Genomic DNA, 17,467 nt, shown 5'->3' on the forward strand with positions numbered 1-17,467 from the left:
GATCTGAAGTGAGTCCCTTGTAAGCAGCATATATTTTGGTCTTGTTTTTCTATCAATTCTATATCTTTTCATTGGAGTATTTATATTTATAAATAAATATAATATACACTTGTTTTTTTACATTTTATACTTTATAAATATAAATGCTTATATTTAAAGTAATTATTGATAGATATGTACTTATTGCCATTTTGTTCATTGTTTGGGGGTTGTTTTGTAGGGGTTTTGGTTCCATTCCTTTTTTTTTTTTTTTTTTTTTTTGATCTCTTGTGATCTGATGACTTCTTTAACATTATCTTTGAATTACTTTATCTTTTTTGTGCATGTATCTATTATAGATTTTTGGCTTGTGGTTAGCCAAATCACATGAAGTTTATATGTAGCAATCTATATCTATATCCAGATAGCTAGACAGATATGTTATTATTTTAAGTTATTGATCTCTTAAGTTGAACACATTTTAACAACCCTGCATTTTTACTCCCCCTCCCAAGTTTACTGCTTTTGGCATCCTATTTTACATACTTTTGTTTTGAGTATCACTTAATTACTTATTGTGTATAGAGATGATTTTACTATTTTTGTCTTTTAACCTTTCTGTTACCTTTATAAGTGGCTGATCTAATACTTTTGCTGCATATTTGCCTTTTCCAATGATATTTTTTCCTTTTGTAATTTTCATACTCCTAGTTGTGCCCTTTCCTTTCTACTTAGAGAAGTCCCTTTAATATTCCTTGTAAAGCTAGTTTTGTGGTGCTGAAATATTTTAGCTATTGCTTGTCTTTTTTCTCACCTTCAAAGCTGAATAATAGCCTTGCTGGGTAGAGTATTCTCGTTTGTAGATTTTTCCCTTCATCACTTTAAATATGTTGTGCCATTCCCTTCTGGCCTGCAGAGCTTCTGCTGAAAAGTCAGCTGATAGCCTCCTGGGAGTGGCCTTGTGGGTAAGTTGTTGCTTTTCCCTTGATGCTTTTAATATTCTCTCTTAATCTTTAATTTTTGCCATTTTAATTACAGTGTGTTTTGGCGTGGTCCTCTTTGGGTTGATTCTGTTTGGGACTCTCTATGCTTCCTAGACCTGGATGTCTGTTTCCTTCCCCAGGTTAGGAAAGTTTTCAGCTATTATGTCTTCACATATGTTTTCTGCCCATTTCTCTCTTCTCCTTTTGGGACCCCAATAATACAAATGTTAGTATACTCGATGCCTCAGAAGTCTCTTAAACTGTTATCATTTTTTTAAATTCTTTTTTCTTTTTTCCTTTCAGCTTGAATGATTTCTACTACTCTGTCTTTCAGTTTGCTGAACATTCCTCTGTATCATCTACTCTACTGTTGATTCCTTTTAGCGTATTTTTAATTCCAATTGTTGTGTTTTTCATCTCTGTTTTGTCCTTTGTATTTTCTAACTCTTTGTTAAACTTCTCACTATGTTCATCCAATGTTCTCCCAAGTTCTTTGATTATCATTGTGATCATTACCTGGAACTTTTTATTGGGTATCTTATATCTACTTCACTTAGTTCTTCTCAGATTTTATCTTGTTCCTTTGTCTGGAACATATTCCTCTGTTGCCTCATTTTGCTCTGTTTTTATTTCTATGTATTTTGTAGGTTGGTTATATTTCCCAGTTTTGGAAAAGTGTACTTATGTAGGAAATATCCTATGAGGACCAATAGCACATTCCTCTATGGTCATCAGAGTATATGATCCAGGGGTACCCTCTATGTGGGTGGCATGGGTCATTCTGTTGTGACAGGCTGTCTACTGTGGCTGGCTCCCAGTGCAGTTGGTTGCCAGGCCCTGCCTTGTGTAGAGGCTGCCAGCTGCTGGTGGGTGGCTGCGTCCTGTATGGCTGGCTATAAGGACTTAGTGGTCCTGGGGTTGATATTCACCTACTTGTGGGTTGGGTTGTGGCTCAGGGGGTCTCAGGCTTGGTGTCTGCCCACTGGTGGGTGAGACTGGACCCTGGGTCTAGTGCTGACCCACCGGTTGACAGAGCTGGGTCCTGGGGTTTCTGGCTGAGAGGCCTGGGGCTCCCAGACTTTGTGTTCACCCACTGGTGGGTGAGGCTGGGTCCGATGGCTGGCTGTGGGGTCCCAGGGGTCCTGGGTTGAATGCTATCCAACTGGTGGGTGAGACCAAGTCTTGGGCCCTCTGGTGGGAGGGACTGAGTCCTGGGGCAGCTGACATCTCAGGGGGTCTTATGGCAGCTGACCTGCTGGTGGGTGGGGCTGGGTCCCTTCCCAGCTAGCTGCTTGGCCTGGAATATCCCAGGACTGGAACCAACCGACTGGTGGACAGGACAGGTCCTGCTGATAAGCTAGAGGAAGGATTCCAAAATGGCACTTGTTAGCACTAGTGTCTTCATTATGTTATGATCTCCCAAAACTGTCTGCTGCCCATGTGTATGTCCCCTCACTGAGTCCCAGCTGCATCCTGCCTCTCTGGGAGGCTCTTCAAAATCAGCAAGTGTTTATGACCCATGCTCTTTTCACATTACTGCTTCTGTCCAGGGTCCCATAGTGTTTGAGGTTTTATGTGTGCCCTTTATGAGTGGACTCTATTTCCCACAGTCCTCTGGCTCTCCTGAAAGTAAGCCCCACTGGCATTCAAAGGCAAATATTCTGGGGGCTCATCTTCCTGGTGAAGGACCCCTGGGTGGCGTGTTCACTGTGGGGTCTGGACCCCTTGTTCCTTGGGGAGAACCTCTGCAATTATGATTATTCTCCCATTTCTGGGTCACCTGCCGGGGGTATGGGTCTTGACTATCCCATGACTCCACTCCTCCTATCCATTTTGTTGTTTTTTTTTTATATCTTTAGTTGTAGAAGATTTTTTCTGCTACTCTTCAGAAAAAGACATCAGTAGCTGCTCTTTAAATAGTTGTAATTTTGGTATGCACATGGAATGAGGTAAGCTCAGAACCTTCCTACTCTGCTATTTTTGCCAATCCCTGAGGAATTCTATTAAATCTATAAGTTAATTTGCAGGCCATTTTTCTTTACAAATTGAGTCTCCCAATTATTTTCCAGATTTTCTCTTATTCCTTCAGTAAAATGTCATAACCTTATACATTCCTTAATAGATTTGTCCCATAATATATTCTGCTATTTGCTTCTCTTGCAAATGGAATCCTTTTTTCCTGTTAGCTTTATGTGTGTGTTGTAAGGGTTATTGCTGATGTTTATGAAAGTTACTGATTCTTGCATGTTTATCTTCATTGAATTCTCTTGAACTTTCCTCTTACTTCTAATAGCTAGCAATGTGATTCTCTTGTATATGCCTGGTAGACATCATACACAAATAATGACAATTTTGTATTTTTTCATAGATTATTACATATCACTTTTTTTTCTTTACTTACAACCTCCAATAAAATGTTGAAGACTAGTGGTGATAATAGGCATCCTTTTCTTGTTCTTGACTTTAATGGGAGTGTTTCTAGTATTTCACTATTAAATATGATCCTTGATTAAATATATTCCTAGTAAGTCTATGGTGAACACATCCTAATGTGACTCCTCAACACACACATACAATAAGTCACACCTCTGTATCATCTCCATCCCTTGAGTATGCATAGAACCTGTGACTTGCTTTCAACCAAAAGAATAAAGCAAATGAAATGGACTGTTTCTCTCATAATTATATTATTTAAGACTGTCTTCATGGACTATGGAAATAGAGATTCTCCTGCCAGCCTTGAGGAAGCAAAGTTGTGAACTGTCTATGTAGAGGGCTATGTGGCAGAGAACTGCAGACAGCCTCTAGGACATGAGGGCAGCTTCCAGTCTCCAGCTTCAAGCCAATAAAGAGATGAGTCCTTCAGTCATACAAAAACAAGTAACTGAATTCTGCCAACTCTCTGAATTAGCTTGGAAACAGATTTTCCTCTAGTCAAGCCTCTAAATGAGAATACCTTGATTGCAGCCTTGTGAGACCCTGAGAAGAGGACCCAACTAAGCTGTGCCCAGACTCCTGATCTATGGCACTTGTGAGATAATAAATGTTTCTTTTTTTTTATTCTCTATTTTTTAAATTGAAGTATAGTTGATTTACAATGTTGTGCTAATTTCTGCTGTACAGAAAAGTGACTCAGTTTTACACATATATACTTTTTTTGTATTCTTTTCCATTATGTTTTATCTGAGAAGATTGGATGTAGTTCCCTGTGCTATATAGTAGGACCTTGTTGTCCATCTATTCTAAATGTAATAATTTGCATCTACTAACCCCAAACTCCCAGTCCTTCCCTCCCCTCCCCCCTCCCCCTTGGCAACTACAAGTCTGCTCTCTATGTCTGAGAGCCTGTTTCTGTTTTGTAGATAGGTTCATCTGTGCTGTATTTTAGATTCCACATATAAGTGATATTATATGGTATTTGTCTTTCCCTTTCTGAGTTACTTCACTTAGTATGATAATCTCTGTTTGCATTCATGTTGCTGAAAATGGCATTAGTTCATTCTTTTTTATGGTTGAGTAGTATTCCATTGTATACATATATACCACATCTTCTTTATCTGTTCATCTGCTGTTGGGCATTTAGGTTGTTTCCATGTCTTGGCTATTGTGAATAGTGCTGCTATGAACATAGGGGTGGGTATAATTTTGTCTGGGTATATGCCCAGGAGTGGGATTTCTGGATCATATGGAGGTTCTATTTTTGGTTTTTTTGAGAAACCTCCATACTGTTTTCCACAGTGGCTACACTAACTTACATTCCTACCAACATTGTAGGAGGGTTCCCTTTTCTCCACACCCTCTCCAACATTTGTTATTTATAGATTTTTTAAATCATGGCCATTTTGACCAGTGTGAGGCGGTATCTTATAGTTTTGATTTGCATTTCTCTAATAACTAATGATGTTGAGCATCTTTTCATGTGCTTACTGGCCACCTGTATGTCTTCTTTGGAGAAATATCTATTTGTTGTTGTTGAGTTGTATGAACTGTTTGTATATTTTGGAGATTAAGCCCTTGTTGGTTGCATCTTTTGCAAATATTTTCTCCCATTCCATAGGTTGTCTTTTCTTTTCTTTTTTTTTTATGGTTTCCTTCACTGTGTAAAAGCTTGTAAGTTTGGGGCTTCCCTGGTGGCTCAGTGGTTGAGAGTCCGCCTGCCGATGCAGGGGACACAGGTTTGTGCCCCGGTCCAGGAGGATCCCACGTGCCATGGAGTGGCTGGGCCTGTGGGCCATGGCCGCTGGGCCTGCGCGTCCAGAGACTGTGCTCCACAGCGGGAGAGGCCACAGCAGTGAGAGACCCGCGTACCGCAAAAAAAAAAAAAAAAAAGCTTGTAAGTTTGATTAGGTCCCATTTGTTTACTTTTGTTTTTATTTATATTTCCTTGGGAGATTGACCTAAGAAATTGTTGGTACAATTTATGTCAGAGAATATATTGCCTATCCTCTCTTCTAGGAGTTTTATGGTTTCATGTCTTATGTTTAAGTCTTTAAGCCATAGTTTATTTTTGTGCTTGGTATGAGGGTGTGTTCTAACTTTGTTGATTTATATGCAGGTGTCCAACTTTCAAGCACCACTTGCTGAAGAGACTCTCTTTTTCATATTGTACATTCTTGCCTCCTTTGTCAAAGTTTAACTGACCATTGGTCTGTGGGTTTATTTCTGGGCTCTCCATTCTGTTCCACTGATCTGTATGTCTGTTTTTGTGTAAATACCACACTGTTTTGATTACTGTAGCTTTGTAGTATTGTCTGAAGTCTGGGAGAGTTATGCCTCCCACACTCTTCCCCCCCCCCCCAGGACTGCTTTGGCAATTCTGGGTCTTTTATGGTTCCATATAAGGTTTAGTATTATTTGCTCTAGTTCTGTGAAAAATGTTATGGTAATTTGATAGGGATTGCATTAAATCTGTAGACTGCTTTGGGTAGTATTGCCATTTTAACAATATTAATTCTTCCAATCCAAGGGCATGGGATATCTTTCCACTTCTTTGAATCATCTTTAATTTCCTTTATTAATGTTTTATAGCTCTCAGTGTCTTTCACCTGAAAGACTTTCACCAAGTCTTTCACCCCCTTGGACAGGTTTATTCCTAGGTATTTTATTTATTTATTTATTTTTGGGTGCAATTTTAAAAGGTATTTTTTTTTACATTCCCTTTCTGATCTTTCATTGTTAATGTAAAGAGATGCAACCAATTTCTGAATGTTAATCTTGTATCCTGCTACTTTGCTGAATTCATTTATTAAATCTAGTAGTTTTTGTGTGGAGTCCTTAGGGTTTTCTTTATATAGTATCATGTCATCTGCATATAGTAACAATTTTTACCTCCTCTCTTCCAATTTGGATACATTTCATTTCTTTTTCTTGTCTGATTGCTGTGGCAAGGACTTCCAATACTATGTTGAATGGAAGTGGTGAGAGTGGGCATTCTTGTCTTGTTCCAGATTTTAGCAGGAAGGCTTTCAGCTTTCCACCATTGAGTATTACCGTGGCAGTGGGTTTGTCATAAATGGCTTTTATTATGTTGAGATATGTTTCCTCTATACCCACTTTGGTAAGAATTTCTATCATGAATGGATGTTGAATTCTGTGAAATGATTTACTGAAGTTGCTAAATTTAGATAAAAGGAAATCCTGCTGTTTACAACATGGCTGGACCTTGAGGATATTATGCTAAGTGAAATAAGTCAGATGCAGAGAATCAGGGTATGTGATCAGCTTGTGCTCAATTCCCTGATTAGCTGATGTCTTGGAATCTCAATTTTCAGTTTTCTGGTTCTAACCAGTCTGAGGGTTGCATGCTGAGGGCATACTGATGCAGGTAACTTCTGGTTAACTTACAGTTAACCTGGTGGGGGTTTTAGTATCTTCAGAACAACTTACGAATGTGCTTCAGACTTATCTTTACCTCTGAAACAGAACTGGGAGTCTTTGTGACTGAGTTATTATGTTTAACTGTTTAAGTTACAGCCATAACTGCTTAAGTTACGGCTACTCTTCTGCCTGTATCTCCTATATTTGTTTCTGCATTCTTTGCTTCCCCAGACATTAACTGCTAAGGGCTATTCTTTGTTCTACATGGAGGGTCTAGGAGGTCATGGTGTATTTCTATAGCTGCTTTTCCCAATCAACAATTAGCAGGGACACAAAAGATTCTGTCACTGGGAAGGTCCCGCAGGGTCTTTCTCAGTTTCAATGTGGGAATTACATGTTCTTCAAAGGCTTAATAGAACATTTTTTGTTTGCAATTTCTTTCCCAAAATTAATTGATGAATTTGTTTGTTTGCTTGGTTTGGGGGATTTGAACTATCATTTATTATTGGTTTATAATTTTATTATATTGGAATCTATTGAAATGTTATTTTTAGCTTTCCCCATGGTCAATTTTGTGATGGCCCTGTATATAGTTGAGATGTATCTTTTCTATATCTTGGATTCAAAGTTCTATTTAAACATATTTACCAGCTCCTTAAATGTGATAGTCAAATCCATTAAATCCTTGCTTTTTCTTTTGCCTACTATATCTACTGATTTTTCAGAGAGAGTCAGATAATTTAAAAGTCATTTTGATTACTCTGTATGCAGTATGCAATTTTTTCAATTGTAAGTTACCTCAAATCCTTTTAGATTTAGAAACAAATCTATAGAATGTAGTCTTCTGTGAGTTTAAATGAGGACTGGAGGCTTTCCCTCCTCCTTTTCCATAGTTCATAGATTACTTTGCAACCAAACATGCTTCTATATGTTCTTCCAACAACATCAGAGTGATATCTAAGGAGTCAATACTGTACCAATCAGAAAATGACTCAGAAAACATTAGTTGGTCAACCTCAGCCTTTTTCTTCTCTTAAAAGTATGGAGGGCTTCCCTGGTGGCGCAGTGGTTGAGAGTCCGCCTGCCGATGAAGGGGACACGGGTTCGTGCCCCGGTCCGGGAGGATCCCACATGCTGCGGAGCTGCTGGGCCCGTGAGCCATGGCCTCTGAGCCTGCGCATCCGGAGCCTGTGCTCCACAACGGGAGAGACCACAACAGTGAGAGGCCCGCGTACAGCAAAAAAAAAAAAAAAAAAAAAAAAAGAATACCTCATTTAGAATATAATGAAGGTGAAACATCTGTCTGCCTTACTCTCTTTTAATTATGGGCAGTGTCGTGCCTTTATGGGTATAGGCATTTAAATGTGCCACACACACACTGTGGGTTTAACCCCTGTGGGAGCAACACTTTAATTATTTTTGCTGAACAAAGAAAAATAATACCTGGATTTCATATTACAAACATGAAAAATGACTACCTCACACCAGTCTATAGATGCATCAGGGCTGTTGCAGAGTTTCCTGTAAAAGCATTTCACATCTTGATTCTTCACTTCTGGACCAAAGAGTTCCTGTACTGTCACATAAAACTTGTCATAATCAATTGCATCTGCATTGTAACAAAGCACAAGAACATTGTCATAAAATTCAAAGAAATATATTGCATTTTTCCCATTTTCTAATCTATTTCATTATTTCAACCTATAAAAACCATATTCTTCTAAAGTTTAAAGATCTTTTCATGGGAACATAACTAGGCTCTTGGCTAGAATATCACTTAGAAGAAAATATTTTACTTTGGTGTTTAGTATCTCCTCCATAGATTTTGTCTCAATTACTTTAGGCATTTTGTTCAGGAATACAAAGATAAGAAAGTGAATTACTTCTTTCCTATTGGGAAAACCTTTTACTAACAGGAGTGTTTGCTAGAGCTAATCTTGGGTGGAAGATAGAAGTGAGCAAAGACCAATTCTTTTTTTGTTGTTTTTCTTTTTCTTGCCAAAATTTTATTATTTTACTTTTTACACGATGTCTTTAATTCATCTCAGCATATTTTTACATATGATGTAAAGTGAGGGTGTTTCATTTTGGATTTTCTAAGAAGCAGACCCCAAAACAGACGCAGAATTGCAAGAGATTTATTGGGGGGGAAACTCCTATGAAAAAAGAAGAATGGGAGCAGGAGTAAATGATGAGAGACTTCAGATCATAATAGAGTTCTGATACATATTAAGGGAAAGATAGGTGAATTCATTCAACCCAAGAAAGACAGGTCTCCATACCAGTTTTCAACAGGACGCCCAAAGACCCTGAGCCTTCACTTGCTCCTTACTCCTCTTAGGTCTCAGCAAAGATATTGTTACTGGAAGTGGTGTGGTAAGAACCTACCTGCAGGTTCCTTGGTTCCTAGGATTCTCCTGCCCCTACACCCTTGTAATTCATCATTTTCCACACTTTATCTAGATCCTTTTAATGCAGAGCCTATTCAATAATGTTCTTCATATCTGCTGTCATTGTTTGGGTACCTTCCATCTTTCTCTTTACCATTTGAAGTTGTACTGTAATCTTTGAAAGGCTCCAATCTCTTTTGCACTATCTCTTCTAAAATCTTTCCCCTTGAAATAATTTTTATTAATGTCAAATTTCCTAAAGCCTTAGATAATATCCGACTTTACCTGACTTATTATCACTAGCTGCCATATGCTAGACAGAGTAAAAAAAATCTGGACTCTAGCTTTGTCAATTACTGATTTTTGTGAGTCACACTGGTAACTTAATATCTCTGACTTTCCACTTTCCCATCTGTTATATGGGCAAAATTACAATCACTACAAAGAACAATTGTTGATTGATTCTTTGACACTGTAAACAGACATGCACACAAACCACACCATTGACTGAATATTGATTTTGACAAATTTTGTGATTCACTGGGGTATAGCTATTGAGTCTCAGGACCAGAAGGAGTTAGACACAAATATGCATTAAGCAACTGTTATGTGTCAGAACTGAGCTAGACAGTGGTCTTAGAATGGAAAACTAGATAGACAAGACCCCTTCCTCTGTAGTTTACATTCTAGTGGGAGAAACAGAAAATCAACAAGTGAACAAAATATTTACAGATTGTGACAGGCAAGACTAATTACTAGAGATAGACGTTGGATTAGTGGTTATCTGTGTAAAAGGGCATGAGAGAACATTCTGGAATGATAGAAATATTCCTGTCTTGATCCGGTTGCTAACTACAGGTATATTAACATATGTCCAAATTTACCGAGTTATACACTTAAGATTACTGCTCTTTCTGTGCTTTACTGTATGTAGGCCATACCTTAGTAACAACGTGAGAATCATTAAGTATAGAGTGAGATAAGTGCTCAGAAGGAAACCAATAGAGAGCTGTGATAGAATTATCTAGTGCTGGTGTGTGGGGGTGGACCTGAGGGAATCCCTTTCTAAGGACAGGTAAAAAAAATAAAGCTTAGACCTGATAAGCAAAAGGAGTCAGCCATGTGCAAAGGTAGACAAGAGGATTTTAGGCAGAGGCTGACAAACACAAAGACACTGAGGCAGGAAAGAGCTTGGTGCATTCTGGGAAGGTCAGTGACATGAAGTATAGTGAGGACTGGGGAAAGTACCATGAGGTGAGATCAGAGAGGAAGGAGGGCCAAGCTAGAGTTAGAAGTTTGTATTTTATTCCAAGCATAATGGTGAGCTATCACTAGAGAGTTTGAAAGACACTGGTGGCTGTGAGGATAATAGTGAAAGCTATAAAATCACTGAGGGGCTAGTGCATTTAACCCGGGTTTCAAATGTGGAGGCTTAGGCCCGGATGATACTGAGGGTGATGGTCCATCCTGAACTGCCATGGAAGTCTCGTTTATGCCTGCTTTCTCAACTTATTATTATTATTATTATTATTTTTAGGCCATGCCCTGCCACATGTGTGATCTTAGTTCCCTAACCAGGGATCAAACCCATGCCCCCTGCATTGGGAGCATGGAGTCTTAACCACTGGACTGCCAGGGAAGTCCCTCAACTTAATTATTAATAACACCCCCTTTCACTCTTGAAAGTGTCATCAACTGGATGATAGTGGTATAGGCATCAAAGAGATAGCACTGATATGGTGAGATATGGTTGGAAGTAGAATTGCAAAGACTTGCTAATAGCTTGGAAGTTGTTGGGGACCAAGTTGTGATTGAAGGACAGGCTGGATTCTATTGTAATGGTTGCCATTCGGAGTGTTTGTCCTCCTTCTCTCACAGGGCTATTTGGCAACGTCTGCAGACATTTTTTGATTGTTACAACTAAGGATGGGGGTGCTACAGACATCTGGTGGGTAGAGGCCAGAGATGCCACTAAACATTCTGCAATGCACAGGATAGCCTGCCCCACCCCCGGCCTCACACACATACACATATACAGAACAAAGAATTATCCAGCCCCAAATGTCAATGGTGTCAAGGTTGAGAAACCCTGTTCTAGAATGACACTCAGGTTTCTAATTTCAAAACTCAGCAGATGTTGGTACTATTTACCAAAACAGGGGCAAATGAATAAGGACCATAATTCTTAGGGAAAATAAACCATTCAATCTTGGTCATATTAAGTTTGATATTCATATGAGAGATCCAAATAGCTTAGCTGTTTTAAATTCATACCAACTAGTACAAGATAGGTGTTTTACTCTAAATGCTACTGGATGAGGGTTATAAGACTTTCATTTCCTGGGATGATTTTCATTCTATTGGGTAATTGACAAGAAGATTTAAGAACAATATTGTACAGATGAAATCCTGCAATGTACTTGGTATCATTTTTGAGGTAAACAACTGTTCCATTAGAAATGTTCTCTCTAGTTCTTAGATTCCTGCCTATGGTGAGAGGTAGACCCTATTGTCCTGTATTTATAAGGGAATATGAATGTATGCCAGTATTAGCAGTCTGATCAAAATTCAGATTACATTTCTCCCTTCTCAGCCTTTCAGTTTAGTCGCTGTCATAAAGGTAATTTATCTAGCAGTATTTGGTTTTGATCAAATCTAATATATATACATATACATATAAACTATACTATAGTACATTATAGTATAATTATAATATAATATATTATAAAATATATATCTATGTCTATAATATATATATATATGTTCTCTCTCTCTAAATATATATATATATATATGTATGTGTGTGTGTGTATACAAACATATATACTACAGAAGAAGGAAAGTTTCAGTGTGGCTTTGTAATTGCAAGCTTATAAATGTAAGCAAGATTAACTTGTTAATTTAACACACCTTTAAGGCATACTTCCTGGCTTCAGACTCTGGGCTAACCCTGGGGTTACAAAGCCTTCAAAGCACACACAGTTCAATGCAGGAAAGAAGGGGCAGGTATTTAATACTCACATGTATATAAATTTCTGCAGCTTAAGATTAGCAGGTATAGCCTTGTGATGCCAATAAAGTGCATCAAAAGTTCTAAGGGTGACTTTGCTTAGGGAAAGTTTGGAAGTTTTTATGAAGAAGTGATATTTGATTTGGGTCTTGAAAAATGAGCAAGAGTTTATAGGCACAAAAATGCGAGGAAATGCACTACACATTGCAGGGATGACACGTGCAAAATCAGAGTCACTAAGAGTATGCCATGCTTGGAAATGCTGAGAGATTCATGTTAGGGCAGAGGTGCATGAAGGGAAGTTCCAGGAGCTGAAGCTGGAAAAGTAGGTTAAGGGATGACTGTGAATAGACCTGGATGCCAAGTTAATGTATATGGAATTTAAGGGTGAACTAATAAGCCAGGAATGTGGCAATTCAAAACAGATTTTTAAAGGAAAATCTCCCTGCAGAAGTATACAGAAAGGATTAACTCTTGGCAAGAAGACCATTATATCAAGAGGCTGCTATAATAACCCAAGAGTGAGATACCATAAAATAGTCAAAATTTATACCAAGACACCTGGCTTAGGAGACTAGGTAGATGATGTCTACGCTAGAAGACTGAGAGACAACACGGGCAAAGCTCAAGAAAAAAAGAGACAAAGAAAGAATTACAAGAGGAAAAAATAAGAAGAAAGTGGTGTGATGAGAGACACTGAAGGAGAAAATTTCTAGAAACAGTGGCAGCTAACTGTTAATGTAGTAAAATGGCCAAGTAAGCTGGAAAATATAAACAAGTTATTGAATTTGGCAGGCATATTAGGTGATTGAATACCTAGGTATAAAGCATTTTTTCAGCAAAGTGATGAGGGAAGCCAGACTTGAGTTGATTGAAAACAAAGTGGTGACACTATGGGGAAATTTAGTGGAGAAGCAAAGGAAAGACATACAGCTTAAAAGGAAGAGAAAGTCAAGGTCAGGACCATGGTTATAATTTTAGTTTTAGAAGACACAGCCAGTGGAAAAGGAGGTTTTGCAGTTGTTGCAGCAAGGTGATAGCTCTGGAGGGGAGGAGGGATGGAAGAAAGTGGAAGAAAGGACAGGTGCTGCTTCAGGTAATTTGGAAGTGGAAGAAAAAGAATTTGAGAGAATTCTTGTCTTTTGGCTTTGCTTTCACTTATGATGTTGGAAGCTTGACTGAGCGGAGGTGAGTTCCTGTAGAGGAATCAGAAAAAGTGGCAAGGGTTTGGAAAATCAGTTATACAGAGAGTTAAAACAAACTGACTAGGGAAAAATGAAAGCTTATTGAGTAGTTTAGAAAGCCCAGCTAAAATTCTCTGTCATCTAACAAAAGCATATCTGAAAGGTCTGAATCAGCTGTAACACTTAGGAATTGAACGACTTGAGAGATGATTTATCCATACCTCTCATTTTTTAACAAATAAAACGGGGATATAGCAATAATAGTAATAGTTGTCTATTAGAATTGTTATGAGAAGTAATTAAATTATATTTATTAAAGTGACTTATAAATTCTTAAATACTATTCAAATAATACCATTTTGGGTTTGAACACCCAAAGTCAATATTTTCACTTATTCATGACTATACAACCTGGCATATTAAGAGGCTGGCCATGCTGACCCTTTAGCAGTTATGTGGGCCCTGCTTCTTTCCTCACAACAGCAGGATTTGTTCTGTTAGCCTTTTACTCTGATGTTAAGCCTTGCTCTTCACTGCTGTCCTCAATGCTCTGAAGCTACACACTACACCACTTCCCTTCAACCTTGACCATGGAGCTGTACTTTCAGTTCTGTGTTGGTATCAGCTGCTAATAATCCTGGCAGACTACTGTTCACCACCTTTCCCTTACCTTCTCATGCTTGAAATTATTCTAGCTTAAAGACGTGGGGAGAGGCCCAGAGAGTGAATCATGGTGAGGTAGGAAACTTTGCCTTACTTATAAAAGTCTTCATGATCTTGTGATATCGTTAAGTAAAGAGATGTCAGGTGGCTCATGTGACTTGCTAATGGTCATTATGCACTACTGAGAGTCCCAGGGCAATCAGTGAGCCACCAAACGGTAGATCCACAGAAGAATGCTTAAATGTCATTTAATCCAACCCCCTAATTTTACACTTGAGTCAACTAACATTCAGAAAAATGAAAAGAGCTTCCTCAAGTCCACTTAGCTATTCAAGGACATATTCAGAACGAGGACTTGAGGCCCCCCATTCAATGTCTTTGCTATTAAGCTATGTTGCTTCTCCATGATGGCTTAAAGCTCTTCCCAGGTCTAATCAATGGACCCAACTGGACTGCCCTGTGATCACTGATCTTACCTTCTTTCTGGATAAAAAAAGCCAGCTCTTTCATCTCTTTTCTGAGCTGCTATACATTCAACCAATTTTTCAAACCCTCTCAAGGCTGTCCTGAAATTGCTAATCTGAAGTGCAAGGTTGAAATGTTTTTCTTCCCTGATATCCATAGGGACATAGGGAATCTTTTATTTCTGTCCAGAAAAACAATGTAAATTTGCCAACTTGGAAAACTTTCCAGTTGTTACAATGCCTCCCTGTTACCTCAATTTTTGCCCTATGTCTCATTCCTTTGATCTTAAAATCCCATACTGTGGGTAGGAATAAGAGTTGCTGCCACTAGGAAGTTAGCAGGGAGAAACACTGACTTTGGTCTAATGCATTTCATATAGGCAAACATTTCAGTAAAAATCCTGACCTTATAATTTTACCAGTGTCCTGCATATGGTCCTCATTGCATCATAATATATCTGTAACATCATCCTTCCTTCATAAGGAGGAGATTGAGATTTCTTTCCCCATAAATTGTGCATGTGTGTGTGTGTGTGTGTGTGTGTATACACTGCCTAAGAGGGAAGAAAAATGGGTAAAGATCAAATAAGGAAACTGGGAGGGATAAGTCAAAGGACAAGGGTTAGGGAGCTCAGAGAAGGCCTCATTAATAGAAAGACATCTGGGCACAGACCAGAGGGAGGTAAGGTAGCAAGCCATGTGGGTAAATGGTAGAAGGGAGTTCCAAGAACAGAAGGCATAAAGTCCTGAGATCAAAGTGTGCTTCACGTATCTGAGAAACAATGAAGAGATCATGTGACAAGGGTGATGTGGGATGGGGAAGAGAGGTGGGGAGATAAGGTCAGAGAGTCAGGGGACGGGGAGCAGATCTGTTGTAAGGACAGTCTATACAGTAATCCCTAATCTACTATTGAGTATAATACTGATATGATCTGATTCACAATTGAGAAGGATTGTTTTAGCTGCTTTGTGGAGGTAAACTGAAGGAAAGAAAGAGTAGAAGCAGGGAAACAAATTAGGTGGCAATTTCAATAATCCAAGTAAGAGTTAATAGTGGTTTAGATTAGGATATTAGTGATGAAGGTAGGGCTAAGATGTCAGATTGCATGAGGGTAAATATGACAGAATTTGCTGATAGATTAGATGACAGTGGGATAGCAAGAGAAGGATCAGGAATAACTCCAGGGATTCTGGAAGGGTAGAGTAGTTACTCATTTTTGGGGAGCAAGTCAGTGGGAGAAGCAGATTTTGGGGGAAGAATTAAGAGTTCAATTTGGGATGTGTTAAGTTTGAGATGTCTATTAGATAAACAATTGTGGGGATTGAATAGTCAGATATAGAAGTCCAGGGTTCAGGGGAGAGCTTGAGAATCATCAACATTTAGGTGGTATTCAGAGCCATTGGACTGGATGAGATCTCCTTGAAGAAGCAAAATAACTGAGAACCAAACCCTGAGCATGCCAGTGTTCAGAGGTCAGAGTGCCCAGAAAGAACCACTGACAGAGACTAAGTAGGAGTGGCCAGTGAGGTAGAAGAGCCAAGAGAAAGGAGTATTTCAGAAACCAAGAGAAGAAAGTGTTTTGAAAAGGAAGGAGGCATTGGAAGGACTATCAGTTTACTCAATAAAGAAATTGCATGGGAAGAAAAAAGAAGGAAGGAGAACCTGCAGGTTAAAAGGAACTTTAAAGATACACCAACTAGTCATAGTATGTGGACTGTATTTAGATCCTGACTCAACAATCAAACTGAAAAGTAATTCCAACATGTCTGAGATAATTGGAAATTAGAACACTGACTAAGATATTTGATGATACTGAGAAGTTACTGTTCATTATTTTAGATGTAATAATTATATATTATATTATATTACTGTTATGTGATATATTTTAGAGTGTGAAATAAAATTCATATTTTATGGCAAGACAATAAAAATTTAACAATAAAATATTTCTCTGCCCTTTGGCCTCCTCTCTGTCCTCTACTGTGCATTGTGTATCTGCATTCTGCATTGACCAAACCTTCCCCATCAGTAGAAATACCTGAAAGAGAAACATTCTCCTAGCACCAAAAAAACAGCTCCTTAAAATATAACATTCCTTTTTCATCTAGTAAGGGGTCACAGTGACACTTAGATCTGAACTGTGTAAACTGTCAATAATATGTCATTTAATGTACAGCCCTCTGTCTCAAAAAACTTCACAAGAACTGTGCCTTGACTTTTAACAGGCAGAAAAGTTCTTGGAGCCTTCTCAGATGCTGTTCCTGGGTTATAATTCTCAAATTTTGCTAAAGTTGAAAATTTCCATTTCTTTCATAGATTGACTATTGATTAAATTTCATCGACAAGAGCTACATACTGAAGTATTTATAGATAAGCGTTAAAATACGAAGGAGTGGCAAACTGTGCCAAATACTGATGATAGGCTATATAAGGTGAGGACTGATGATTAACCATTGGAATGTGCATTATGGTGACCTTGAGAAACACTGTCTCTGTGGAATGGTGGATCAAAGAGAGAGTGGGAGGAGGGACAGTGGAAACAGCAAGTATAAATGCATATTATGGTAGTGGCTTTTGGGAACATCTTAGAAGTATAAGCTGGAACAATTCACAATTATTGTGGCCATTTTTAGAGCTACAGGATGCAGTGGTACCTGTATTTTCTCAATTGCAAAAATGACATAACCATCAGTTTAAAGAACTTAAAAGATATCACTCATGTTCCCACCCCTCTTACAAAATTATTGATTTTAGAATATTTCCTTCTAGGCTCAGGCCACATACTTTGATAATTGTATGCAGTTTCAATAGAATCATGCACATTATTTAAATATTAATGTATTCTTTCATAAATCTGTCCCCATGTTTCTAATAACCTTCATAAGTATATATTTTTTCTTTTCCATCTATTTTTCTCAACCAAATATTTAATTATTTTATTAATTACTTTTTTACATATAAATAATTGTGAAGGTG

General features: G+C 38.3%; 1 protein-coding gene across 1 annotated transcript in view; it reads right to left on the reverse strand.

Annotated features, from left to right (window-relative positions):
• The window catches only part of WDR64 (WD repeat domain 64), a gene marked incomplete at both ends in the record, with an annotated part of 73,612 nt that extends 58,964 nt beyond the window's left edge, over positions 1 to 14,648 (reverse strand). The window contains 3 exon segments of the mRNA XM_082612223.1: positions 8,258 to 8,388; positions 14,503 to 14,521; positions 14,523 to 14,648. Coding sequence (XP_082468349.1) covers positions 8,258 to 8,388; positions 14,503 to 14,521; positions 14,523 to 14,648 — 276 coding nt within the window.
• Between the last annotated feature and the right edge of the window lie 2,819 nt (positions 14,649 to 17,467).

This window comes from Mesoplodon mirus (assembly GCF_964341445.2).
Source record: "Mesoplodon mirus genome assembly, chromosome: 3".
Lineage (NCBI taxonomy): Eukaryota > Metazoa > Chordata > Mammalia > Artiodactyla > Ziphiidae > Mesoplodon > Mesoplodon mirus.